This window comes from Thyridium curvatum (genome assembly GCF_004353045.1).
Source record: "Thyridium curvatum strain D216 chromosome Unknown NODE_10_length_634906_cov_78.760910, whole genome shotgun sequence".
Taxonomy (NCBI): domain Eukaryota; kingdom Fungi; phylum Ascomycota; class Sordariomycetes; order Thyridiales; family Thyridiaceae; genus Thyridium; species Thyridium curvatum.
The window spans coordinates 397890-423838 of record NW_022156765.1 but is presented as its reverse complement, the minus strand read 5'-3'; the positions used below and the strand labels follow the sequence as shown (position 1 = coordinate 423838).

Here is a 25949-nt window from a genome sequence, read left to right as displayed (position 1 = left end):
CCATACCGGCCGCGTCAATCAAGCTCCACGAGGAGTCACAGTCGGCCTCGCCAGAAACATCCCAATCGACATGAGTATCTATGTGATACCTTTGCGAATGAGATGATACGATTGACAAGTGCGGCCCTTCGACTTTCGGTGGGCGCCGACTCCTCATTGACGGAACCGGGTTGTTGATCACAGGATTGCGGGGAAGGGCATGGTGGGAACCCTCGTCGTTTGTATTAGCCGTACCTATCAGGAGTGCTGGTGCCCTGGCTAGATCTCGGGAATCGGTTTAAAGAATTGTGTGGCTAATGGCCAAGTTGGGAACAGATGCAAGGGCACAGATACGGCCTGAATGCAACAGTCCCATCGAGCTGGTGGATTCGTATACCATGGTAACAGGCCAAAGATAAGGTGCATATAAGTGCGGGACATGACAAGTGCCCTCAACATGGGTTGAACGCTTCTCTCGGCCGCACCTCCATCATCCAAAATGCTGGGTCCGGCAACCTGGCTGGTGGCACTGCTGCCGTTCGCGGTCGGACAAGACGATGCCCTCGGGCTCGGAAACGGCTATCTGACATTCAAAACGCGCAACTTTGACATCCAGCTCGGCAGCGACTCACAGATCTTAGCGTCCCTCAAACCATCTGGCAGCTCATTCGACTTCTTGCCGTTCGACTATCTCAACCGGCGCGCCCGAAACGGGCAGTACCACTGGGGCGACATCACGTACCGGTACCGACAAGCTGGGAGCAGCTCCGGAGCATGGACCGATGGCGACTCGTCCGCGGCACGGAAGCCCGTGACGGGCACCCGCAGTGGAGCATCGGATGTCTTGGCGGGCGCATTGCTGGGGCCGACGCTGCCAAGTGGCGCGCCGTTGAATGTCACGAGAGAGTGGATTGACGTCGATGGTGACCTGGGCTTGCACTTCACTATATCCAACGTTGGAACCGACGACCTTGAGATTGGTAGCCTCGGGTTTCCGGCCGAATTCAACAGCATCTTTACCGATCGCTCGGCCGAGGACATCCAAGCCAAATGCTCCCTGTCAGACCCATACATCGGCATGGACGCCGGATACATCCGAGTCGCACCTGTCAGCGGTGTCGGCCCGGCCCTTGTGGTCACTCCCATTGCGGACACCCCGCTCGAGGCCTACCGTAACCTCGTCGAGGGGAGCTATGCGGGGACGTACTATGGCAGTCAGACCTTTGAAGGGTTCTACGAGTGGCAGGTTCTGAGTAAAGCGTGGGCCGAGAAGGAATGGAAGACCTCGCAGCCCTGGAACCCGCCATCGTCTCGCATCATTAGAAAAGGAGAGTCAACCAAATTCGGGCTAAGGTTCTCCCTCGCCAGAGATGGAGTTCGGGGCATCGACAAAGCAGTCCAAGACACAGGCACGCCTGTAGCGGTTGGGGTTCCGGGTTATATCATCCCTCAAGATGGCCAGGCGCAACTGTTGCTCAGGAGTGACGTACAAGTCGCGTCCATCACCTCTGACCCGGCATCAGCCCTGACAGCTACGCAAATCTCACCCGGCCTTTTTCAGATCAATCCTTCGCCTTCAGCATGGGGCCGCGCACGCCTGACAATCACCTACTCGGACAGGCGCACCCAAGCAGTCCACTACTTCATCACCAAGCCAGCGACCAAAGCCCTCTCTGACCTGGGACACTTCCTTACTACGGCGCAATACTTCACCGACGCCTCGGATCCCTTCGGGCGTGCGCCCTCTGTCCTGACCTACGACCACGACGTGGGGCAGATAGTCACCCAGGACAACCGCGTCTGGATCGCCGGCTTGAGCGACGAAGGCGGCGCGGGGTCCTTCCTCGCTGCCGCGATGAAGCAAGCCGCCCTGCCCGCCGCAGACGAGATCGCCAAGCTCGAGGCCTTTGTCGACGGGGTCCTCTGGAAGACGATTCAGACGTCCGACTACGCCGTGCGCAAGAGCATCTTCTTTTATGAGCCCAGTGTCGTCTCTGGGTACCCTTACAGGGGCGATATCGACTGGACGGGATGGTGGTCGTGGAACAGGCAGAATGCATACGCTATCGATCGCGCATATGACTACGTCCACGTCACGGCGACGTACTGGGCTTTGTACCGCGTGGCTAGGGCGTACCCCGATCTCACCAAGGCTCATGCATGGGACTGGTATCTTAACCAGGCATATCAGACTGTGATGAGGTGCATGCAGACAGATAGCCAAGGCAACTTGATTGTCGGGTATGCTACCGAGGGTTTGATGGGGGAGACTGTCTTTGGCGAGCTGTTGACAGATCTGAAGCGTGAGGGACAGCATGACAAGGCCGACGCCCTGTCGTCGAAGATGCGCAAGCGTGCTGACCGGTGGAAAGGGATGGCTGTGCCCTTCGGGAGTGAGATGGCGTGGGACTCTACTGGCCAGGAGGGCGTGTACTACTGGGCCAATTACTTTGGCGATACGAGCACGGCAAGCAAGGCTGTCGGGACTGTGCTCGGATTCTCGCCGACGGTAGCCCACTGGGGGTGGAACGGGAACGCCCGACGGTACTGGGATAACGTGTAAGTCCGTGATATCTTCTTGTATTTTGACTGTACTAACACAGGCCCGACTAGTTACGGTGGCAAACTCCGCCGCATCGAGCGCCAGATTCATCACTACGGCTCCGGCCTCAACGCACTGGTTGCCCTGTCCGCGTACCGCAGCAATCCCTCCGACTCATACCTCTTGCGGATCGGGTACGGCGGGATGAATGGCCCGCTGTCCAATATTCATGACGATGGTTTTGCAGCCGCGTCGTTCCATTCATGGCCGGAAACGCTACAATGGGACGGGTACAGTGGAGATTATGGCCCTGGGTTCCTGGGTCTCGTCCTTGGCTCCGCCACGTACCTTGTCGACGATGCGGAGTTGGGGAGCTTGGCAGCCTACGGCGGCATCTTAACAGGGACAGAAGGTGAAGCAAAGGTTGTGACGACTGATGCGGTGCGGAGAAAGATCTTCGTTGGACCTCTAGCCCTGACAGTGTCGGTGGACGCGGGGATCATCCAAGAATTCACTTACAACGCGAGCTCCAAGAGTGTCAAGGTCACGTTATCGCAACTCAGCTCAGGTCCCAAAGCCAAGTCGGCGATCGTGTGGGTCGAAGGGAATTTCGCAGTGCGTACACCGGGCCTCAAACAATCGCGGCAAGGGTGGGAAGTTCCTCTCGGCGGCAGCCCTGCGGAGATTGACATCGGTCCATCGTGAGCGCACCGGCCATGGGCATAATGATTCAACCAGCATGCACATACTGTATTGACTAGAAATGCCGGGACGAATCCATCTATCCCAACAATGCCATGAACCAAGAAGCCATGTAGAAATGAAGTCCCTCCTAAATGATAAAGCCCTGTCCCGAAAGCCATCTCCTTAATAGATCCCAGAATGCAATGTGATTTTCATCCCAGGGTCTGCTTTTTCTTTCCACAAATAGATCTTACATGCCATCTCACGTCCGCCATCCGTCTAGGCGGCAGTGCAGCTAAAGTCGCAGCTCCCGCCCGCCTGCTCCGTGACCAGGCGCGCCTTGCACTGAGCCGACCCATCGGCCTGCTTTGCGCAGCAACCCGAGGCACAGTCGGCGGCGCTCTGGCACTGGCCCGTGATGAACTGCTGCCCGTTGCCCTTGCCGACGTTGGCGCTCCCAGCAGCGCTGGCGTTCACAGCCGCGCACGTGCCGCTGCCGGCCGAAGCGTTGTTGTTTGTGCCAGGCTTCGCCGGGTTAGCCGTAGCCGGGGGCGGCGTAGCAGCACCGGCGCCAGCACCGCCAGCGGCAGAGAAGCCACATCCGCCTTTGCCAGCGACGTTCCCCACCGCCGTGCCGGAGCAGATCCCGTTGGCACCGTTACCGCCGATGATCGACGCGCAGCAGCCGGAGTTGCAGTCGGCGTTGCTCAGGCACGCGCCCGTGATGAACTGCTTGCCCGCGCCGTTGCCCACGTTCTTGGCGCCGCTAGAGTCGACCTGGATGGGCTTGGCCGCCGCCGCACCGCCGGTGGTAGGCGGGGGCGTGGTCCCACTTCCGGCGCTCGTGGCGGGAGGGGGAGGAGAAGAAGGAGGGGCGGCAGCCGCGCCGCCCCCAGCAGCAGAGAAGCCGCAGCCGCCCTTGCCGGCGACGTTGCCTACCGCGGGCCCGGAGCAGATGCCATTCGCGCTGCTACCGCCTACGATGGACGCGCAGCACCCGGAGGCGCAGTCGGCATTGCTGAGACATGCGCCAGTGATGAATTGGGTTCCCGCGCCGTTGCCGAGGTTCTTTGCGCCGTTGGGGTCGACTTCGATGGGTTGAGGGGCAGCGAGGGCTGTGGTGGCAGCGACTGTTTTTGGGGGGGGCATTTGGTGTTAGTGGTGTTTCATGATGGAGGGATGCCGAAACCAGGGGTCGGAGGAGTGCCGGGGCCAGATTTGGGATGCTTTGCTTACATGCCAGGATGGAAGCGACAGTGAAGCGAACCATCTTGATAATTCTCTACTGATGAGAGATAGAAAAAGAAGAAGAGTGTAAAGTGAAGATCTTGAGGAATGGAATTAGCGACGCGCACTGCGCCTGGTCAACCAAAAGATGAGGCACGTCGAGACAAGGTCCAAGTTGAAGTTGCAGAGGGGCCGTCCGATCAAACAACACCTGGTCGCTGATCCGGGGAGAAGAAGTGAAGGAGTGAAAGAGGAAGTATAGGCGAAAAGGAGCGAGAGATATCGCAAACGAAAGGGAACAACGAAAATGGAACTCTGGCTCTTGGCTCAGTCTGTGTGCATGAAGAAACAAAACCGTCTCGAGGCAAAGCGAAGAGATGGGACCCGGGGTTTATATGCAGTGCGTCCTGTCCTCGGAAGTCGCCACATGAACCGATCTCCCTGCACTGCCTGAAGATCTCCCTCTCATCTCATGTTCATCATCGTGGAGGTTGTAGCCACAATATTCCCGCAACGTCTGTGCTGCGCTGGGCAAACATGCTGGTGTGGGACCCCCGGGCTCGCGATCCGAAGCGGTTGACGTCGCGAACACCTTGCCCCGTGTGGCTCAGCCAGGGTGTACCAGGGGTCGCATTCACCGATGTCAGACTAAATTCAAGGGCTTCTCTATTCAGCGCTCCCGGACGACAAGGACATGCACGTCAAGTAACGGTCCTTTTGGAGGCTCGATTGTTGACCCGAGTCCGATCCATTGTCATGATTCGGTCTCACTGTGGTGGTGTTGTTCCGGATGCTCAGCTTCCTAGCATGAGTAGGCGCCAGTATCACGCTAGCTACGAAGGTGGGACTGAGCATTCTAGACAGCTTGCACCAGATTTGTTTTATGACTAGTTTAGACGACAAGTTCGGTCCGGCCCAAGCAGTCAATCATGGTGACTGGGCGGGGTTGTGCAGCATCGAAACAATACACACTTCCGGCGCCGGTGCGCCTCGAGAATTGGCCTTGATGCACCGTGGCAAAGCTGTCACTACCACAATGTGGCCTCCCAGTAGTTGGGTGCCTTACGTATGCAGATGATGCGGCTGACAACCTTAGAGTTGTGCTTAAAGCAACCCCTGTCCGAGGCCTGTCACAGCCACCAGGAGATGGCGTTTGATCGCTCCCTCAGACCCCTGTCCTCCCCAAACTTTCTCCCAACCTACTGAAACGAGGGAGTGCAGCTCCTTTCACAGAGGCACCTGCTGGTGAGAAATGTAACGTGACCATCAAAATGCCAAAAGGCCTCATCATGGAACTTGCCGCGGCCAGGTTCGGTTTGCGAAACATTATATTTAGAGCGCAGAGCGGGATATCCCTTGTAAAGCTTGTTTGAATTGGTCATTTCGAAATGAGAAGGACCTTTTGTTATTCCTGGACTTAGACCGAAACCTTTTCGGCATTCTCAGGAGTTGCACAATGATTCTCCAGCTTTTCTTCCATTGACATCGATGACATCTGCCTTGACTGAGTATCCCCAAAGGCGAGTTGTCGAGAGTTTGAGTCATGGCCGTCAAACACGGAGTTCCACCTGTTGGCGACCTGTTTTGTACTCTTCCATCGATCTGAGGCACAAAGACTGGCTAGCGAGTTCTACAGCATCACTCGACTTGGGAGCAGTTTTGTTCTCATCCGGCATTGTGCCAAGCTCAAAAGTAGCTAAACATTTATTTTCTGTACGAAACCATTCGCAGTATTCCTCATTCATTCCCCAGGACAAGACCCAGCATCTCGAAATAGCCGCTGCGCCGTCTTGAGGTTGGCCTCGGCATTCGCCAACTGCTCCTTGATCCCCGGCGTGTCTAGAAGATCACCACCCGGGAGTGCCGCCAGTTTATCCGCCATGCCGTCCACTTGCACCAGCTCGTCGTGGACCTGGTCGATGATCTTGCATACCGGCGTCGAGTCCTGTCGCTGAATATTTCGATATGTGTCAGCGCAAGCTGTTGCATTGCCCAGCCCAAGGCTGATATCCGAAGCTTACCTCCACCAGATGTGTCCTTCTGAACAGCTGCAGCTGGCAGGTCGTATCCCTCAGTGCCTTCACCTCTGCGACAGGCTTCTCGAGCGCCTCGAAGATCTGGGAGACCATGTCGTGCGCGTCCGATGCGGAGAGGGGGAGGCCGCCGAACAGCATACCCTGGAGGTACGCCTGTACCTGCTCGATATTCTGAATCGCGTCATTGAGATTATCACACTGAGGACTAGTGACTAGACCCTAGATGATTCTATGTCAGCTTCGCAGCTCTAGGCTTTATGGAGCCCGTGTCCACAACGTACATCCACTGGTGCGCCCTGCACCCAGATAGTCGTGAGGAGCAGGCCCCAGAGCGGGAGCCAGGCCTTGGTGGGATCGAGAACTAGCATTGTTGGTCGTTTGGCTCGAGATACACCGGGGATCACTGTCGTCGGTATGGCATTGTTGATTGAAAGGTTCCGACCTTTGTCCGTCGATTTCAATTCTTCCCCACTTCTACACTGAGCCCCTTTCGCCCGAGAGCGTCGTGCGCTTTGCGGATATTACCCGACTTAGGCTATACCACCTCAGAGGAGGTAAGTGATGTTCCGGACTCAATTACAGCAGCACAAGTTGCCCGTTTGAATCATAATACAGGTATGAGTGCCAGTAGCCGATAGCGACAGTAGGTATCCTTTTTTCTGGTGTCTAAAATACAAACACGTTGTGCAAACGCTTCGCTATGCATAACATGCAATGTTGGTGCTCGTCTTTGAAACGTAGAATAGAACGACGCAAAGGGCCAACATGGATTGGTCCCCATTTTACACCATCGAAACAGACTTGTTCTCCCTGCTGCTCTCCATGCTATCCGTATCCACGTGCACCTGCACCGACCGGCTGTGAATGATGTGCTTCCCACTCGCCGCGTCGTCGCTGAGCCGGTCCCACTCCCCACCGGCCACGAAGGTAGAGTGGCCCGTCTTGGTGCCGTGGCGGTTGTGCTTGGTGCCCTTGCTGATGCGGTCCATGACGACGGCGCCGTTCTGGCTGCCTTCGAGCGAGTTGGAGATGTTGCCCGACTGGGCCGTGCGGGTTGCCCTGCGCCGCGCGAGCACGGTGCGTAGCTTGTGCAGCGGCGGCAGGGAGCCGGCAAGGAGACCCAGGCCCGACTCGACGATGCACCAGAGGATAATGTGGGAAGTGTACCCTTGGCAGGACGTGTTAGCAGAATGCAAACTCAATGGAAAGCGAGGGCAGGGGTGACTCACAGAGCTGGTCCTTGGGCGCGGAGTAGTACTTGAGCCACGGGTACCGGACGATAGCCGCGACGCTGGCAAAGATACCCATGCCCAGGACGCCCAGCAGGAGGAACTTTGTGCGCATCGACACCTGCAGCTTGCGCAGGACGAAGAAGGGGATGATGGCGCACGTCCAGTCCGTGATGATGGTCACGATCGACACGACGTAGCTGATCTTGACGATGGGGTCGTAGTTGCCGCACTTGCCCAGCGTCGGGTTCCACAGCGCGGCCGTGGGCTTGCACAGCGATACGAGCGAGATCCAGCCGGCCAGGCACAGGACCGTCGAGGCGAGGATGACAAAGTAGAGCGGGTAGCGGTACTTGCGGGCGTCGGTGATGCGCATGAGGGCGACGGCGATGGAGGCCTTGATGAAGGGCACGCAGAGTGCGTGGCAGATCTGGAAGTAGGCGATGTACTCGGCCGCGCGCATCATGACGAGCTTGTTGCCGCCGAGGTCGTCGTCGCGCATGCCGAGGCCGTAGTAGGCGCCGAGGCAGGACCAGACGCACTGGATCTCGAAGGGGACCTAGGGGTAGATAAAAGAAACAATGAGATACAAGTCCTTTTGCTTTTTGTCCGGGAGGAAACAAGAAAGAGCAAAGAATCCTGTCATGACCAAGGAAACTTCCTTTGGCTTACCAGTGCAATGGCAGCGAGCACGTCGTCCCATCCCCACGCCGTTCTCTCGGTCCTCGAGGCGCGGAGCCACCACCGGAAGATGACTCGGGCGACCACAACGATAAACCCTAAAACGGCGAACAGGATCGAGACAGCCACCAAGATTCTCGCATCGCCCGTCGGCACTATGGGCGGCTGGGCGTAAGCCAGCTTGCCCAGGTCGAGGTTCGGGTCAGAGAGATCCATGGCTCGACTGGGCCAGACTTGCTCGCAGAGTGTCTGTGTGATGAATAAGGAGCAGCTGGTGGTGGTCTCGTGCGTGTGGGCGTGATTGAGTGCTTGCTTGAACGAAAACGAGTAGCGTGGCTGCCGGGCCGTTAAACTAGTCCCAATGGCTAGGCTGGAAGAAGGCAAAGGGGCAAAGACACACAGACACGAGACGGACGGGGCGGGCCGCGAAGAGACAGAGGGAAAACGGGCGTTGAAGAAATGGGGCGACGCATGTCCAGCTATATACGGCTGAGATAGTAAGAGACTCGAACGGTTTACAACTGCCGTGATACGAAGAACATGAGCAAGAACTACCTTGCAAAAAGCAAAAACAGATAGGAATCACGCCCTTGTCGGTTGGGTCGTCGCTATCGTATTGGATTTTCTCTCGACGCCGATCACTTTGACCGTTGCCGGCCGCGTGAAACCTTCGCGGCTGAGGTGGGCTCCCCGAAGAGGGAAAGTATCCGACACTACAGCCCTGTTCCGCCCATTGTTCATCACGGCATCGACACTAAGACGCAGGGCAATGAAGGGCGTGGCGGGCAAATTCTTGTGTGATCCCGGTCTTGGGCGTTGTTGGGAATCCGTAGTCTCAGACCCGATGAAGAAAACCCTGGGCGGCCAAGACGCCCAGGAACCTAGTGTTCGTTGGCGCAATCCTCATGGGTTAAATGGCCAGGGGCAGAGTTTGTTAGTGTGGTCTAATACTTGTAGAGGGCCTAGTATCGTTAATTTGCCTCCATTGTCAGATAACGATCATGACATGCGGCCGGACCCTTGTACAGCTTCAGTAAGCTGCGGGGAGATCAGCGTTATTGCACGACCGGGGAAGAGAAATAGCGTGGGTGAAAGTCACACAATCCACCACTCTAATAAAGGGCTGAAGAGAGACTAAAGCAGGGATTGACCATGCATCCAATCGCGCCTCGGGGGTAGTGCATTGCACCATCACTCATGGGGTTAAGCTGAACGGTGCCTACTGGGCAAAATGATCAAACGTCCAGTTATGCAACGGCCGTGATAGGCGCCGTGCCTTACTGTGCTTGGTCGAATGAGAGGCAGTGCTTTTTAAAGGAGGTGGTCAGACTGTTCCCCCGCCCTCAGTACCGGTCCGCTCCCTTGGGTCCTTTCCCTCGCTTCGGCATTGCTTTTGCTTTGCTCTGACACACTTTGCCGGAGCCGCACACACACAGACACAGAAGCGCTCACCTACTCCGTAGAGGGACGATAGAGTGACAGGAGAAGTCATGGACATCGCCATCTGCGCCGGGCTCGGCATCATCGAAGCCTTTGCCTTGTCCCTAACAGGCATCGACTACCCCTATGGCTTGACCTTCACCCAAACTGCGGGCATCTGCTTGTTCCTGCAGTATGTGGCTCTGACCTACTACCGCGTGTTCCTCTACCACAAGTACTTCTCGCCCTTCCGCCATTTGCCCGGCCCCACGGTACGCAGCCCCTTTTCTGTGATAGGACCTCCCTCAGCTATGAAGGAGTCATACCTAATGTAGTGAGATGGACCGCAGGACAACCATTTCCTCTTCGGACAGTCCATCAAGTTCATGCAGGCCAGCTCTCCAATTGAACTGTATGTCAAGTGGATGAAGCAGTGGCCCGAGGCTCCCTTTATCCGGTATCTCACCTTTGGTAACCAGGAGGTCATTGTAAGTTGGCGACCAACCCGATGCACACAACACATTCGTTCACCAACCCAGACAACTGACCGCAACAAGGTCGCCAACAGCATCAGCTCCCACAAGGAAGTCCAGCAGACGCAATGCTACAACTTTGTCAAGCCCGCCAGCTTCCGCAAAATCGTCAAGGAGTTCGCGGGCAACGGCGTCCTTCTGCTCGAGGGGGAGGAGCACCGCATCCACCGGCGCATGCTCGCAGGTCCCTTGTCGGTGCCCAACATCCGCAAGCTCCAGCCTATCTTCCAGGCCAAGTCGCGCGCCCTGTGCGGCGTCCTCGACGCCGCCATCTCATCGGGCAACGGCAACATCGACTGCACCGAGATCTTCACCAAGGCCACGCTGGACATCATCGGCGCCACGGTCCTGGGCCTCGAGCTGGACAACCTGACTTCCGAGACCTTCGCCGCCAAGGCCGGTAGCGTGGCCGACAAGGGCAAGAGCGAGTACAGCTTCCATGATGCGTACGAGATTGTCTTTGCGCAGAGCATGATTGGCAAGATCCTGTTGTTTGCCAACGGTATCGTGCCTGTGCGGTGGATCCCCATCCAGGCGAACCGCGACTGGAAATTCTGCAACGACTGGGTGCGCAGGATCCTGCTCAAGATGATCCACGACCGTCGGGCCGAGGTCAAGAGGTCGCTGGCGGATGAGAAGAAGCAGCAGGCCGAGACGGCGTCGCGCGACTTGCTTACGTTCATTGTGGAGGAGAGCATGCCCGGCCATCCGGCGGAGGGACTGAGCGAGGACCACTTCCTTGGCCATGTAAGTGCTGCGTGTTTAGTGACTAAATGGTGTAATACTGACGACGGCTTTGTGCCACAGCTCATGCAATTCATGGTTGCCGGACACGCCACCAGCGCCGACACTATCACCTGGTGCGTCTATATCATGGCCACCAGGCCCGATATCCAAGACAAGCTACGCGCCGAGATCAACGACATGCTGGCCAAGACTCCCAGCCCGAGCTACAACGACATCAACGCCTGCTCGTACATGGAAGGCTTCATCAAGGAAGCCCTCCGCATCTACGCTCCATGTAAGTCATTTCCGTCCCATCTATTCGCACAGACCACAGCCCACTGACTTCTACTGTTCAGCAACCTCGCACCACCGCGAAGCCAGCACAGACATGAAGATAAACGGCGTCTTCATCCCCAAGGGCACGACCGTCGACATCGTCCCCTCCGTCACCATGCTCAACCCGACCATCTGGGGCGACGACGCCGACACGCCGGACCCGACGCGCTGGGACAGGCTCGCGGGCGACCAGCTGTCTCCGTACGCGTTCCAGGCCTTCGCCAACGGGTCGCGCATGTGCATCGGCAAGAGCTATGCCATGCTCGAGATCAAGGTCGTGCTCATGGAGATGGTGCCTCGATTCCGCTTCTCCGCCGTCGACAAGCCGTTCACTATTGAGAACCCGGGCTTTGCCATGCGGCCGAACGGGCTCGAGGTGAGGGTGGAGAGGATCGCGCAGGAGATGGCGTAAAGAGGCATGTAGGAAGGGTGGCCATGGTTTTGGATAGGGGGGGCTTCTCGATCTAAGATGTTAACGAAATGTGAAGCGAGACTGGACGGTACTATTTAGATAGAATGCTCTGGTAGATCATCGATGATATCGAATCCGTGTGATCGACTGGAGACTAGCACTCCAGTGAGAGGACTCCAACTCAAAGAGGGGCGAAGAATGCTCCACAGAAGGGATTTCTGGGGACCAGATTGCGGTGATGTATTCATCGTTGACCATGGCCTCGGGGTCGGCGAGTGTATCGCAAGTCAAAAGCGTACGTTATCAATATATCCATGAGCATAATGCGTTTTTGAGCTCCTTGCCACCTTGAAAGATAAGGCTATTATACGTGGATGGCACTAAGAAATGAGCACACGCTAAAAAGGATGTTGCAGAGCAGACTATAGCTATATATCTGATAGTACGGCGATTGTTGGAAATTGATCCCAGCAAGGACGAAGTCGAGGTGATTATTGCTCCCGACCTCATCGCTTTTATCCTCAGGAAAGTCTCTATAAAATGGGAAACAAGGACAAAATTAGTCTAAAAGTCTACAAATCACTGACCTCCCATATTGACAGCCCAGATAGAAAGGAAATGATGCGTTTCGTTCTATTTACATGGTTCTGTTGTAGCAGGATTGAGGAAGAAAAGGCCCGTAACAACCAATTTCAAAATAGAACATAATAATAAGGCAAGGGGTGAGTTGACTTTAGCCCTCGTGAATGCACCAACAAAACTCCCCAGGGTAAGCATAGCGAGAAATAGCAATCGCCGGTTGCGCTGATGGTTTTCTAGCTTCGTGAACCTAGGGTCAACCAACAGATCCACCCAAGCTGCAGTAGCCATTGCCTGTTCATACCGATTAGAGTCAGCTCTCCAGCACCACAAATTCCGGGCTGTTTCTTTCATTCTCTACTCACAGTTGTGATTTGAGGTACGTTCAGAGGCCTGGCCATGGCTACCTGGGCGGCAGAGGAGAATGCTAGTAGGGTGATCACCCCAAGCGCGCGGGGGCCGGAGACGTCTACGGGCATGGCGTACTGTATCCCAGCCGCCACAAACATGAGGGCCGTAGAGAAAAGGTTTGTCAGAACAAGCCACCACCTCTTACGTGCTCCTACAGCGTTTCCTATCTGACCCATAGTGAAACAGCCGCCTAGGAAGACGCCCAGGCTCAAACACGTGTTCGCCGTGTTGAACAGATCGGTCCCCACGTCGGCTGCCGCGAGAGCAAGTAGGACAGTGTTGCCCGTTTGGTTGGATGCAAAGCAGTGGTAGTCTGGGTAGCTTATGGCATCCTGGATGCCCGTAGCAAAGGACAATGCCAGAAGCTCAATATCGACAAAAACTCTCTCCTCTTCGCCATCTTGAACAGAATCCTGCAGGTACTCTCTGAGGGTGTTGAGTCGGGCCCCCATGGTATTTCGGCTTGCTGTCAAGAACGAATTGCCACAGCAGGCTATTTTAGGATTGACATAGCGTGACATCAAGCTAGATATAATCAGACATATACGTTATCACCCAGGATGTGCATCCGTGTGCAGGTAGTTGACTAGGAGCCAGATTTTCAACTCCGGATGTCGGTGGCACTCCCACGGCCGAGAGCCTCCTCTGCGGAATTATATCGAGAGTTAAATCCCGGTGGGTGGTCTAGAATCGGTCGACGAGTGCGTAACCCCATCTTTCCACATGGTCGCCGATTGCTGTATCGCCGACTCGGAACCCCCGTTGCGCAGTTGATATCCACATCGAGACTAGACCCTTGCTAGTGTATCGCCAGCCGAATGCTTGTTTCAGGGACGCAATGTCTATGAACGACTTATTGGACCCATTTCGTATTTGCCGAGGTAGTCTTATCTATCCTGGCTGACCGTCGACCCATTTGACCATCATACCAGGTGGTGCCCACCGCATTCGTTGGCTCCAAAAAACCCCTGCTTCATGTTTTTCACTCCCGCGTTTTAGCGTATTGTGGACGCTGAAGCTAAGGACGGACGTTCCCCTTACGCTTCAGCGTTCTTTACGGACGATTCTGCACGATGTGCATGTCTCCAGGAATCCGCTCTAATGCCTTTGTTGAGCTTCTGAAAATGCCGAATGTGACACTGGAAGGAGAACCGCAACTCTCACGCTTGAATGCGGCGATTGTAGAAAGGATTGTCCATTAGGTACATCTCACAGATATCGAGAAGCTTGTCGAAAGCAGCATGCCCAGCCGGGCTGAACGGGAATTACCGTATGCAGTTTTGATTGGCTACCGGACAGTGTCCACTCAGCGGGAACTAAATCTAACTCCCAGATCTCATGCCGAGGGAGCAAGGGTTAGCATGCGGCTGTCGGGAGCCGATGCACAGTGATCTCGAACCCGAGTCGACACCATTCGACATCAGCATGACCCCTGGCTGTTCATTTGCTCAAAACCATTGGGTTGGTAAAGACAGCCATGTCATTGCCCCACCCTTCCTGGAATCATTATAGTGAGTGAGCTTGTGCGGGAGTGTTCGAATGTAGCGCAGATCGCTTCGCACCCTTGATATGTCCTATGCCGAACGGGATGGTGCATCACCGTTTTGTAGTGGTATATACGACTTTTGGAAAGACAGAAGTAACTTTAGTTCCACCATTTCACCATTGAGCAAATTCTTCCAGGTGTATTTCAATAATGAGACTTGATCTTGATCCTTTTCTTTTACTTTGAGGCCTATGCATTGGCTGAGCTGGACGACAGCCATTTTCCTAAAATTCATGTTCTGCATTGTTTCTGGTAAGCTATCTGATGAAGCCCTTCGGGCCGGCCCAGGTGCCCTTAACCATGGACTTGTAGTAGATCCAGGGGAAGAAGTGCTTCTTGAGCTGATAAAATACCCGACGAGGAACACTCTGATCGATGCCGAAGAGATCGCCAAAAGTCTCCTTGACCTCTGCTCCATATCTGAACTCTGTCAGCATCACCTTGCCGTACTCGGTTATCAGAGGGCAGGAAGTATATCCGTCGTAGGAAGCGTCCAGTTCCTTTCCGTCAAGAGTCCGCAAGATGTTCGAGACCAAGACTGGGGCCTGAGAAGTAATTGCAGCCGCTGTCTTAGATGTAGGCAAGGCGGAAGCATCTCCAATCGACCAGACGTTTGAGAACCTCTTGTGGCGTGTCGTATGCTCGTCGACATCGACCAGCCCGACCTCATTCGCCAGCGTACTCTCAGCAATGAATGAGTGTGGTCCCATTTTAGGGACTGCGTGGAGGAGGTCAAACTGTCGCGTGACCTTTTCGCCGTCAGGCAGTGTGAAGATCGCTTTGTCGCCGTTGATCTCAACGAGATCATGCTGGAAGAGGCCTTCCACACCGCGCTCCGTGCGAAGCTTGTCCAGCTTCTTGCTATACTTGGGGACGCCGAACATGACCGGAAGGCCCGTGGCAAAGCTAATCTTGATCGGCGAGGCGCCTGGGTCGAGTGGTCGGAACAGGCCTGCCTGTGTCCATTTATCCACAGCCATCCACAGGATCTTCTGCGGAGCACCGGCACATTTCACAATGCCAGCGGGCTGGGAGAAAATCGCATTTCCTTTACGGAACTTGGCGATAGTTCGATCCACCTTGTCGCAGGTCTGGTAGCTGTATATAGTAGAAACCGGAGAATGAGGATCAGCGAGAGCCTCTGAAAGGCCCTTGATCTGGTCATATTTCATAGTGATGCCCGGGACTACAACGAGGTGATTGTAGCCGATCTGATGACCGTTGCTCAAAGTGATCAAGTTGTCCTCGGGGTTGAAAGTCGCGACTGAGTCGTTGTACAGCTTAATTTCCTTGTCAACCAGCGTATCCAGAGCAGAGCGCAGATCTTCCTTCTTCTTCAGGCCTCCACCGACGAGTGTCCAGCCAGGCTGATAGTGATGCCATGTAGCCGGATCGACCACGGCAATATCGTCTGTCGCAAACCGACCAGACCGCAGAAGTTGATGGCTGACAGCGAGGCCGGCCGTGCCGCCGCCGACAATGACTATTTTATGGCTTGGCGAAGTTCGGTGCATTGGCGGAATGACTGCTTCGGTGGCGAATGACCGCCCGATGCCGATGGGGGCTCTGTTGGAAGCGGCCGGCGTATAACCGAGCATGCCGGCCGCCAGGCGGCTTGATCGCAATGCGCGCCTTGAAAGCATGATCAGGTCTAGTGAAAAGGAAAGACTAAACGGATGAAAAGCAAGGATAAAGAACAGAAATCTTTGATCATAAAAGAGCGATGAATTTGAGGGAACCGAGAGAGCGAGGGCCTTTCATCAAAAGGACAAAACGTCGAAGCTGGTTGCGCGGGTCAGAGGAAAAGGGGCGAATTAAGGATATGCAAATACAACCATTCTTTGCTCCATCAAAACGAACCTGCAACCATCAGCCGGTACCGATATCCGGAAACAAATGAAATACGGCTCGCCGCAGCTCGTTTGCCGGAACATACGATATATATGAGGTTGCGTCCCTGGAGATTCCGAGGCGGGCTGAGTAAGCGGCCCATGCTTCGGCGACTACCCCGGCTCGAGGGCAGCCGCTCTGGCACTCGGCCAGGGAGGTCGCCGATTGACCGTACGCGTGTTATCGCACAGTCCTGTTATAGCAACTGGAGCTATGTAAAGGGTACGTTGCTCATCCCTCTATTCCAGCCACCGCGCTCGTCCTCATAGCCATCCTTTTTCATTCGCAGAACGGCCTTCGTATATCACCATGAAGTCGTTTCAACGCCATCTTTCTTGTCGGCAGCCGTCTACACAAACATGGCTCCCAGCGGCATCAGCGATTGGGCGAGCAGTTTCACCCATCGTGGCCAAACCAAAGCGAACTCATGCTATGCAACAACGGGCTTGCTGGTATTCATCATCCGCCAAAGGCTGCTCAAATAGGAAGCCAATTATCCGCACAGCGAATCCAGGAGCTCCAGTGTCAAGTATTCGTGCACAGCACACACTTCCAGCTCGTTCAGTCGACAAAGGCAGACTCCTTGACAAGCGCCCAGTGGCCAGACGACCAAGGATCCACACCAGCTTCGAGCCTGTGACGGGCACTTGGCAGTATGTCGTCGCCGATCCAGTTACATTGGAGGCTGTCATCATAGATCCGGTCTTGGATTACGACCCAGCCACTCAAATGGTCACGACCACATCGGCGGACTCGTTATTGGCTCTAATCAACGAGATGAACTACCACATTGCTCGCATCCTGGAAACGCATGCCCACGCCGATCATTTAACGGCAGCATCATACCTCCAGAGCCGCCTTGCTAAGCAACAAGAGCAAAAGCCTTTGATCGGAATTGGCAAACGCATCACGCAGGTGCAAACTTTGTTTGGACAGAAGTATGGAATTTCTCCAGAGGAGTACGAGAAAGTGTTTGACACACTCTTCGAGGACGACGAGGCGTTTGACATTGGAGAATTGGAGGGCATAGCTATGCATCTTCCAGGGCATACTCCTGATCACTTGGGGTATAAGATTGGAGGTAAGACCTGTCACTCATTAGTTCAGAGGAAAAGGAATGACTTAACAAAAGGTTTAAACACTAGACAATGTTTTCTGTGGTGATTCGATCTTCCACTCCGATATAGGCACAGCTAGATGTGACTTCCCGGGGGGTAGCGCCAACACTCTCTACCAATCTAGCCGGAGGCTGCTCGAGCTTCCCCCACACGTCAAGATCTGGGCCGGACACGACTATCCTCCCGAAGGGCGTGGTGATCCTGTGCCTTTCTTGACTGTCGCTGAGCATCGGGAACAGAATAAACATATTTCGGACGGCATTTCAGAAGAGGACTTTGTGGCATTACGCACAGCACGGGACATGCAGTTGGCGGAGCCGAGGCTGCTCCACCAGTCCTTGCAAATCAATATTCGAGGAGGTCGGATGCCGAGTCCCACGCAAGCCGGCCTGCGTTTGTTGCATCTTCCCATGAAGCCAAGAGGTCTTGCCTGGTAAACTGGTATAGCGCGGTACGGCCTCTAGCGCAGCCAGTCAGATAGGATAGGCTCGAATCAGGCTGAGCTCAGTCTAAGACCATCTCATCTCACTCTTCTGCACAATGAATGACATTGCTAGGGGGAAGTTTCGGGTGTGACACTTATCTGAGCTGAGCGTCTTCGTGCATAAAACCCCACATGTAACAAGCCTGAACACCTATGAACTGGCTAGATCTGATTCACCTGCACCAGCTACGGCCCGCTACAGAGGCTGCTATTCGCTGACAGACCAACGAGAGTATGAAACCCCGATCCAATTCGCTCAAGTCATTTTGGGCTCCCTCGGAGGCGTTCTGTTGGGCGCTCTCAGCCTTGGGAGTCTTGGACCCTTGCATTTCTCCCCGTACAGCTGCGGCGGGGAAACCTCTTGCTCCTCAACCCTCCATCAACCAGACAGCTTCTGGGCACCACAATCAGAGCATCATGGAAGCACTCAGCGTCGCCGCCAACATTGTGGCGATCATACAGATTGCGGATCGCGTCATCGACTTGTGCAGATACTACCTTGGCAGTATTCACGATGCGCCCTCAGACCTTCGTCTGATCCTGCTTGAGGCATCTGCTGTTCGGACAATACTCGACAATATTCGGTTCTTGAAAGAAAGCGGCCATGCCCCTGGGACGTTGACAGATCTTGACGGCGCCCAAGGACCGATCCAAGGGTGTCGTAAAGCAGTCTCCGAATTGGAGGCGTTACTTCCACGACGGCCTGCTACTGACGCTGGTCCCCAGCGCAAGAAGACCAAAGTAGAAGCGGCACTTAAGACAATCGCCTGGCCTCTGCGGCAGAACAAGGCGCGAAGGCTCCTTCAGGAGTTGTCAGAGTACAAAAGCACCATCAACACAGCTCTCACGATTGAGCTTACGTGAGTGACGACCACATGACATGGAAATCTAGGCAAGTACTTATCGAACCCTTACAGGCGCGACCTGAAGGATGTGAAAGAGACAGCCCACCGGATCGAGGGTGGGTTGACAGGTATGAATTAACTCTCACGTTACTGATCCTCATATGCTAAGAACTTGGTGGTCCGGACAGAACTCCAAGAAAACGCGGTGTATGAGTGGCTGCGCGACATCGATCCTACCTCTCTACATCATAAGGCATGTAGCCAGTACGAGCAAGGCACAGGCAATTGGATCTTGCGGTCGGACGCATTTGGTACCTGGACTTCTGGAAAATCCCGATGCATATGGATTCACGGAATCCCTGGCGCCGGCAAGACTATTCTTCTCTCCCACTTGTATGACGAGGCGGAGAAACATAATCGACAGAGAGCCTCACAGCACATATGTGTGTACTACTACTGCTATTTTGGTCACGATAAAGACGAGGCAGCGCCTTTCCTCAAATGGATCATCTCGCAAGTCTGCCGCACCACCACGATGCCCCGAGCTGTGTTCGAACTTTACCGACGGGGCAGACAGCCGTCCATATCCGAGTTGCTGGAAGTTGTGGAAGGGATTCTTCGCGATGTCCGCAGACTTGACATCTATTTGGATGCTCTTGACGAAAGCACGCCTCGGACCAACCTGCTTCGAGTCGTACGTGACCTCGTAACGGACGCACGCTTCCACAAGGTCTTTCTCTTGGCATCTAGTCGCGAGTACGTCGAAATTGAAGATGTCATGAGCGAAATCTCCCTAAAGATATCAATGAAGAACCATCTCCTCGACGATGACATCAACCTATACATCCGAGCAAAGCTTTCGAGCCACCCGGTCCTCCAACATTGGCCAGCCCAGATTCAGACTGATATTTACCATACGTTGTCCAAAAAAGCCCAAGGAATGTGAGTGACTCTGTATTTATTCAATCCCACCTGCTTGTCTGACAAGCACACACAGGTTCCGATGGGTCGTCTGCCAGCTCGACGTGTTGTGTCGACTCAGGTGTGATGCTGGCATTATCAAAAGCGCACTGTCCAGCCTGCCACAAACACTCGACGAGACGTATGAACGAGTATTCTGTGCCATACCACGGGACGCAATTTCTTCTGTGCTTCTTGTACTAAAGTCTATCTTCTGTGCAGGGGAACTCCCCTGGTCACGCCTCGACCAAATCCTATGCTACAGCAGCCACCGACCGGGAAAGGAAACTTTTCCTTGTCTATATACAACCGAAGCCATTATCGACCTTTGCGGTTGTCTGGTCACGGTGCATCCCGGTGATGATTCCACGAGCAAAGTTTCCATAGCACACTACACAGTTTGGGAGTACGTTGTTTCTCCTCGTATTCTCGAAGCTCGCGCGAAAAGTTTCTACGTGGATGAGGAAACGGCAACTGTGGAATGGTGGAACTTTATTCTGGCAGTTTTGACTGATGACAACCCGGCTGTTGATCATGTTCCAGCCAGGCATGACGTGGGAAATGCATCTCAACGCAACTTTGTCTCCCTTTACGATTGGTGTGCCCTTTATTTTGAGGGTGCCTTTCTGATGGTGCGTCACTTCTTGCCATACTCAGCGGATTCAGACCGGAACAAACTTTCAGCACAACTTATTGGCGAATTTCTTGACGCTTCTGGATCACCGTTGGAGAGGTTCATAGACCACATGCATACGCACTACAAATCCCGCCTCGAATTGTCATTTGAATGTTGCATATATCGATATATTTCAGGGTCACTTGAACTTTTGACGTTCTACAATTTGCTGGCCTTCTACAATTGCATAGACGACTCGTTCCCCCCTTGGACTCTATTCTTTCCAAACCATACGGACGACATTGGCGTCTTTAGTGCTCCGGTTGAAATACTTCTGCCTCTGCGATACCCCGAAAAAGGTCCCTCTGGCCCCTGGGCGAAGGTGTCCGGGACTATTCTCGACATCCATGCTTATCATGTCTTCGGCGGCTGCTATGCCCCAGTTGGAGATTGGATGTCACTCATCCCTTCCTATGCCGATCTGACTACAATGGTCCGAATTGCTACAGGACGGCACAGTTCTAGACACTGCACAGAAATCGGAGGTCATCCCAACGACATTTGCCATGATTTTGAGAAGCTTGTTATACATGCAAAAGCTCTGCCTGGAGATACAGCCGTCACTCCATTGCAGATGGCAGTTGCAAGACGGGACCCAACTGCAGTCAAGCTTTTCCTTCGTGCTGGAGCCGACCCGAATGCGACTGGAGAGTGTACCGCGATGCTTTCCGAACAAGGCTCATTCTTGGCTTTGTTCGATCACTTGCATGGATTGAGCCCTCTTTACATCTTGTATAACATGGAAGCCATGACTGAAGTGCCGGCCTGGCTTCAAGAGGAGGACGACGACGAGGAGGAGGACAACGAGAAGGAGGATTTTGAGACCGGCGTGGAGGGAAGGATTGAGCACTATCTTCTAGAGAGCGGGGCTCTGGAGTTGAAAGCACATTGCAGGACGAGCAATACGGGGTCCTTTTGGCAAGTCGTTTTATGACCGGATATTTTTAGCGAGTTCTCCAGGGCTGAGTGCGTTGATCAGCCCCTCCAACTTCCCCCGCATTCAGCTCTTTACCGCACGCCTCCAGCCGCAAAAGCCTTGGCACCGTGTCCGGAACCTGTCGATCACCTGCGTGGCGTGCACACATTTCATGCACACATACTACCGCGCTGCCAACAATTTGTGTCTGCTCGGCGGATTCTCTGATGGACAGGCAACAGATTCCGCCAGATCCGGCCGGTGGTGACGACATCGCGCCCCCGCCCCGCCCGCCGCCGTTCCTGAGGCCTCACGATGCGGCGTACCTCGCCCACCAGGGCCATCTGAATGTCCACCTGCCGCCCCATCTGCAAGACCTGTACGACCGGCTATTCGCCCTCTGCGACGAGTTCTTCCGCCAGCCCGACGAGGAAAAGGCGCGGCCGTACCCGTGCACCGCGCCGAGCCCCGCGGAGCAAGGGTACTGCCGCCTCGAGGGCGAGAAGCAGTACATCACGCTTCGCCACCTCTACGGCCCCGTGTCGGATGCCTCGTCGCCGCTGAACAAGACCGTGTCCGAGGTGTGGCGCGAGACAGTCGCGTTCCTCAACCGCGTGCTCGGCGACATCAGCGACCTCCTGGGCATCTCGCCGACGGCGTGGGAGGATCAGATCATCGACAGCCGGGTGCTGCCGTCGAGCAAAGAGGACTCTTCGCCGTCGATGATGCGCCTCTTCAGGTATGAGCCCGAGACCGGCATCGCAGACCCGCACCGCGACCTCGGGCTCTTGACGCTGTGCGTCTGCCGCGGCAGAGGACTGCAGGTCTGGGACCGGGACGTCGTGCTCGCCAAGACGGACGCGGAACTAAGCAGCATGAGCGAGGAGGAAAAGGCGGCGTTCATCGAGGCAGAGCGGGCACGGTTCTGGAAAGACGCGGGGGCTAGTGCCTTGCTGGCCGGAGATTCGCTGCGCGTCCTCAGCGGCAACCGCATCACGGCCGGCATGCATCGCGTCGTCGGGACAGAGGCCGGCAGAGATAGCATGGTGTTTGCGCTGAGGGCTACGAGCAAGGGGACCATTGATCTCGAGAAGTTTGGGGGCTTTGGGACGGTCGACGCAAAGGCGCTGTGGCACGGCATCAGCCACAATAGGTTCAACGTGAATCTTAGGCAGGACGTCAGAGATAGCCTGCGGCAGAAGTACAAAGCATCTAGTCAAGCAATCGCCTAGAAGGTTATTAACTGCATGAGTTATTGGCACATTTGGAAAATCGTGGGCTCTTTCTTGATATCTACATCCCGGATGGACTCTTAGACTAGGTTAGATCTCATCGCTTTTCAAGTCGCTGAAGCTTGGTTTAAACCGCAAATACTGTCTCAGCCAGCTCAAAATGTGGAAGATGCAACCTTTCAAGTGTTAGCTAGATGATTCTGGGACCTCTTCCTTTCGATCAAGGGAAGGTTTGAGAAGCTTTGACGAGAGTGGCAGAGACGCCTAGAGCTCGAAGTGGGAGAGCATTAGTTGACTCAACTCATCAGTCAGCCTCTTTCTCCCATGTGCAACCTCGCGGAACAAAGGCTCCATATCAGGCCTTCCCACCGTGCCAATAATGACCTCTTCCTCGCCGGCGGCCAGCTTGACGTATACCTGATTGGCGAATTGATCGGCGGGCATGCCATATGACCGACCTCTCTCCTTGCCCACGTAGTCGTGCAGCTCACCTGCGCACGCTGGTTATTTATAGTCAAGGATTATGGGAATTTGGCCAGACGACTTACTCTGGACAACAGGAGGCCATATCTCGATGATCTTGGTCCCAAACCTGTGGTTCTGCGCACGCAGACAACAGACATACGCATTCAGCGCCGCCTTGGAGGCACTGTAGGCGGGCAAGGTGGCCGCGGGGACGATGGCCAGATTAGACCCAGTAAAGATAAGCGACGTGGGCTGCTCCTTAGCCTGGAGATGCGGGAGGAATTTGAGCGACAGATCAACGATGCTGGTGAAGTTTGTGTTGAACTCGGCGTGGAAGCCTTCGAGGACAACCTCGGCGGGCCGTGAGAGCCTATGCTGGGCCTGCGTGCCCGCATTTAGGAAGACGCAGTCGAGGTCAGGGAAATCCTCAACAATTCTGAGATGGCATGTGAGCCCCTGCTTTAGCATTTTTGGAACGTCCCTAGCACTTACTGGCTTACAAAGGCGTCCATGTTCCCCTTGTCAGTGATGTCGAACTTGACACCGCTGGCCTTCTCCGAACCGTGCTTCTGTACAAAAGCATCGAGGCGTTCCTGGCGACGGCCAGCTGCAATGACCTTGACGCCCTCCTCGATCAATTTGTCCGCCATGGCGGCACCAATGCCCGATGTAGCGCCGACCAGGAGGCATCTTTTGTACGGGAAAGACATTTTGGCAAGGCTGAAAGGTCTGCTATGTTGGAGAAGGAAGAGAAGAATACATAGGGTCTAAGCTATTATAACCTCGATTTTCTGCGCATGTATATATATCTGGACGCGCAAGCATGATATAAACGAAGCCCGAGTTCAACAGGAAGCACCGGGAAGAACATGACTAACCGGGAAGTGAAGTGGAGTAAATGCCGTTGATATTATATGCCTGTTTAGGCCTAGCCCCCGATACGAACCGAGAACAACACGGCCGGGGTTAAGGTTCAAGTAAACCCGGGATGAATTAAGCAGAATCACAGTGAAAAGACGGGTGAAACCTCCCGCGAAAAGGAAATTGTCAGTCTTGGCCCCGATGCTGCCCGCACCCTACACTACCAGTGGTTATTTCAGTCCAGCGTGAGCCTCCTGGCCCGCATGTACTCGTAGTCGTCCAAGTTCGCACGCACTAGGCGCTCCAGGTTAGCACCATGCTTCTCCCCGAACTCCTCCTTCCACTTGACAGCCTCGGCATCAATATCGATATCTCCCGCCACCTTGCTCAGATCCACCTTGTTGCTCGAATACAGGAAGCTCTGTGCGCTCTGCTCCATCTTGGAAATCTTGTCGAGCTCCTCCTGCGACATCTTGCCCCACGAGAAGAGCAGGTTGTCCGGGTTCAGCCCGGCGAGCCGGGCGTACTTGGCCACGATCTCCGGGTGCTGCATGACGTCGTCTGCGTCTAGCACCAGCGGCCACTGGCTGTCCTCCTTGTAGTAGTCCTCGTAGAAGTTGTACAGGCAACGCGCCCAGTGCAGCGTCGCCTGAATCTGGTGGGGCTCGCCGCCCGTGAAGCTGAAGGCCTCCATGCGGCTCATCCGGTACATGGACGAGAATATCATCGCAGGGTGGCGGATGACGAAAGTCGGCTTCCACGTCTTGAGAAACTCGTCCGTGTGGACTGTCTTGTTGTGCTCTGAGCGCGAGCCTGTCTGGAACATGGACTTGATCTCGCCACCTGCGGCTCCCGCCCCAAACACGAATTCGTTCTCGTGAAGAGGATGGGCCACCAGGAGAGCATGCTCTTTCACAAAGATGTGCTGTTTCTGTGCTTCCGCGTTCTTGAGGTAATCCTGCAGGTTATCAAAGCATTGCTGCATCGTCTCGTTGAGGTTCTTCTTGTCCTCATCGGTCCACTCAGTCGCGGGCTTGGCGTGCAGAGTGAATCGTGTGCGTATGGAGGGGAGGAAGAAGTATCCGCCATTCATGGCTTTCCGCACGCCTTGCTCGTCAAGATTGAGGATCTTGACGAGCATGGTTGACGCCGTTCGTGGAGTGCTGATCAACCAGTAGCGCTGCTGAGCCTCCTTGGATGCCTCGGTTGAGTTCATCTTGACTGTTTGGAGATTGAATGTTGACAATGGGTTCTTGGGTGCGGGGTTTAAAGTGACGATGTTCGATGATTACTTCGAAGATGACTGTGAGTAAGTATAAATGAGAATGGGGACAGGCAAAGGGTGAGATTTTAATCTCTATTTATTTGAGCGCCAAGATTCTACTGCTGTTCAACGTGAAACCCTGCATAATGTGATCAGAAAGGTCCACACCGAGCGCCCGATGAACAGACGCTAACCAGTTGTTATTACATCGAGAGGCGAGGATCCTCATCCTGTCGGTGAGATCTACTGGATTAGGTAATGGCACTGGAAGCAATTATTTGTCAGATTCTGCTCATTGTGAGAGTCGCTTGGATACATTCAGGTCGAACTCGATCATCAATGCTTAACTTACAAGTTCCACGTCAGCATCTAACCTGCCATCCGCTATTTCACAATGGGCGGAGAGCGAAAGACGAAATTCGTGTGTAAGCAATCTACTGTCATTCCCCAGGACGGGCTATACCTCACAACAATTGTTAGCTCTGCAGAAGCCGCTCGAGCGCCGTAAACGTCAAACAAAGATGGCGGGTGACATGAAAACCACATATGTCCAAATTGAGTTCAAGGTGAAGAAGAACTATTCTTGGCTTACACCGAGATTGATTCCGGTAGAATAGAAAGAGCCGTGAGCCCAAGCCTGGCCTCCGGTTCTCGAAGGCGGCGCCTGATAGAAGTTGTGCTCGCGAGTTGAAATGTATCCACGATCGCGCACTCGGCTCAAATGCTTCTGCCGCGTCTCAGTCACCTTCAAGAATATGCTCCAGAGGCCGGGCGCTGAGCTGCTCATTCAAGTGACACGTTGAACTAGACCGGTGACTGTTATTTCCTAATACGGAGCTCCTCGATCTCGTGAACTTCACATTGTGTTACACTGCACACTGCATCCTCCAGCCGCATG

The 25949-nt window shown here is 54.7% G+C and overlaps 10 protein-coding genes across 10 annotated transcripts; 3 read left to right on the top strand and 7 right to left on the bottom strand.

The window, feature by feature from the left end:
* Positions 1-478: 478 nt before the first annotated feature.
* Positions 479-3226, top strand: E0L32_002565 (uncharacterized protein; the record flags this gene model as incomplete). The annotated part of the gene is made up of 2 exons (XM_031136768.1): positions 479-2538; positions 2593-3226. The coding sequence occupies 2 exons, from the start codon at positions 479-481 to the stop codon at positions 3224-3226; spliced, it is 2694 nt and encodes an 897-aa protein (XP_031000419.1).
* Positions 3227-3484: 258 nt separating this feature from the next.
* Positions 3485-4354, bottom strand: E0L32_002564 (uncharacterized protein; the record flags this gene model as incomplete). The annotated part of the gene is made up of 1 exon (XM_031136767.1): positions 3485-4354. The coding sequence occupies one exon, from the start codon at positions 4352-4354 to the stop codon at positions 3485-3487; it is 870 nt and encodes a 289-aa protein (XP_031000418.1).
* Positions 4355-6173: 1819 nt separating this feature from the next.
* E0L32_002563 (uncharacterized protein) lies at positions 6174-6836 on the bottom strand (the record flags this gene model as incomplete). The annotated part of the gene is made up of 3 exons (XM_031136766.1): positions 6174-6383; positions 6454-6687; positions 6750-6836. The coding sequence occupies 3 exons, from the start codon at positions 6834-6836 to the stop codon at positions 6174-6176; spliced, it is 531 nt and encodes a 176-aa protein (XP_031000417.1).
* A 414-nt stretch (positions 6837-7250) lies between these two features.
* E0L32_002562 (uncharacterized protein) lies at positions 7251-8594 on the bottom strand (the record flags this gene model as incomplete). The annotated part of the gene is made up of 3 exons (XM_031136765.1): positions 7251-7636; positions 7698-8256; positions 8370-8594. 3 exons carry the CDS (start codon positions 8592-8594, stop codon positions 7251-7253), a joined length of 1170 nt encoding a protein of 389 aa, XP_031000416.1.
* Positions 8595-9868: 1274 nt separating this feature from the next.
* On the top strand, positions 9869-11804 carry E0L32_002561 (uncharacterized protein; the record flags this gene model as incomplete). The annotated part of the gene is made up of 5 exons (XM_031136764.1): positions 9869-10069; positions 10148-10285; positions 10337-11077; positions 11138-11351; positions 11413-11804. The coding sequence occupies 5 exons, from the start codon at positions 9869-9871 to the stop codon at positions 11802-11804; spliced, it is 1686 nt and encodes a 561-aa protein (XP_031000415.1).
* Positions 11805-12733: 929 nt separating this feature from the next.
* On the bottom strand, positions 12734-13246 carry E0L32_002560 (uncharacterized protein; the record flags this gene model as incomplete). Its single annotated transcript, XM_031136763.1, has 1 exon — positions 12734-13246. One exon carries the CDS (start codon positions 13244-13246, stop codon positions 12734-12736), a length of 513 nt encoding a protein of 170 aa, XP_031000414.1.
* A 1351-nt stretch (positions 13247-14597) lies between these two features.
* On the bottom strand, positions 14598-15983 carry E0L32_002559 (uncharacterized protein; the record flags this gene model as incomplete). Its single annotated transcript, XM_031136761.1, has 1 exon — positions 14598-15983. The coding sequence occupies one exon, from the start codon at positions 15981-15983 to the stop codon at positions 14598-14600; it is 1386 nt and encodes a 461-aa protein (XP_031000413.1).
* Positions 15984-16539: 556 nt separating this feature from the next.
* Positions 16540-22461, top strand: E0L32_002558 (uncharacterized protein; the record flags this gene model as incomplete). The annotated part of the gene is made up of 8 exons (XM_031136760.1): positions 16540-17311; positions 17376-17781; positions 17906-17918; positions 18055-18692; positions 18750-18805; positions 18866-19619; positions 19675-21222; positions 21465-22461. The coding sequence occupies 8 exons, from the start codon at positions 16540-16542 to the stop codon at positions 22459-22461; spliced, it is 5184 nt and encodes a 1727-aa protein (XP_031000412.1).
* Positions 22462-22725: 264 nt separating this feature from the next.
* E0L32_002557 (uncharacterized protein) lies at positions 22726-23636 on the bottom strand (the record flags this gene model as incomplete). The annotated part of the gene is made up of 3 exons (XM_031136759.1): positions 22726-22961; positions 23010-23362; positions 23419-23636. 3 exons carry the CDS (start codon positions 23634-23636, stop codon positions 22726-22728), a joined length of 807 nt encoding a protein of 268 aa, XP_031000411.1.
* Positions 23637-24022: 386 nt separating this feature from the next.
* Positions 24023-25003, bottom strand: E0L32_002556 (uncharacterized protein; the record flags this gene model as incomplete). The annotated part of the gene is made up of 1 exon (XM_031136758.1): positions 24023-25003. The coding sequence occupies one exon, from the start codon at positions 25001-25003 to the stop codon at positions 24023-24025; it is 981 nt and encodes a 326-aa protein (XP_031000410.1).
* Positions 25004-25949: the final 946 nt, after the last annotated feature.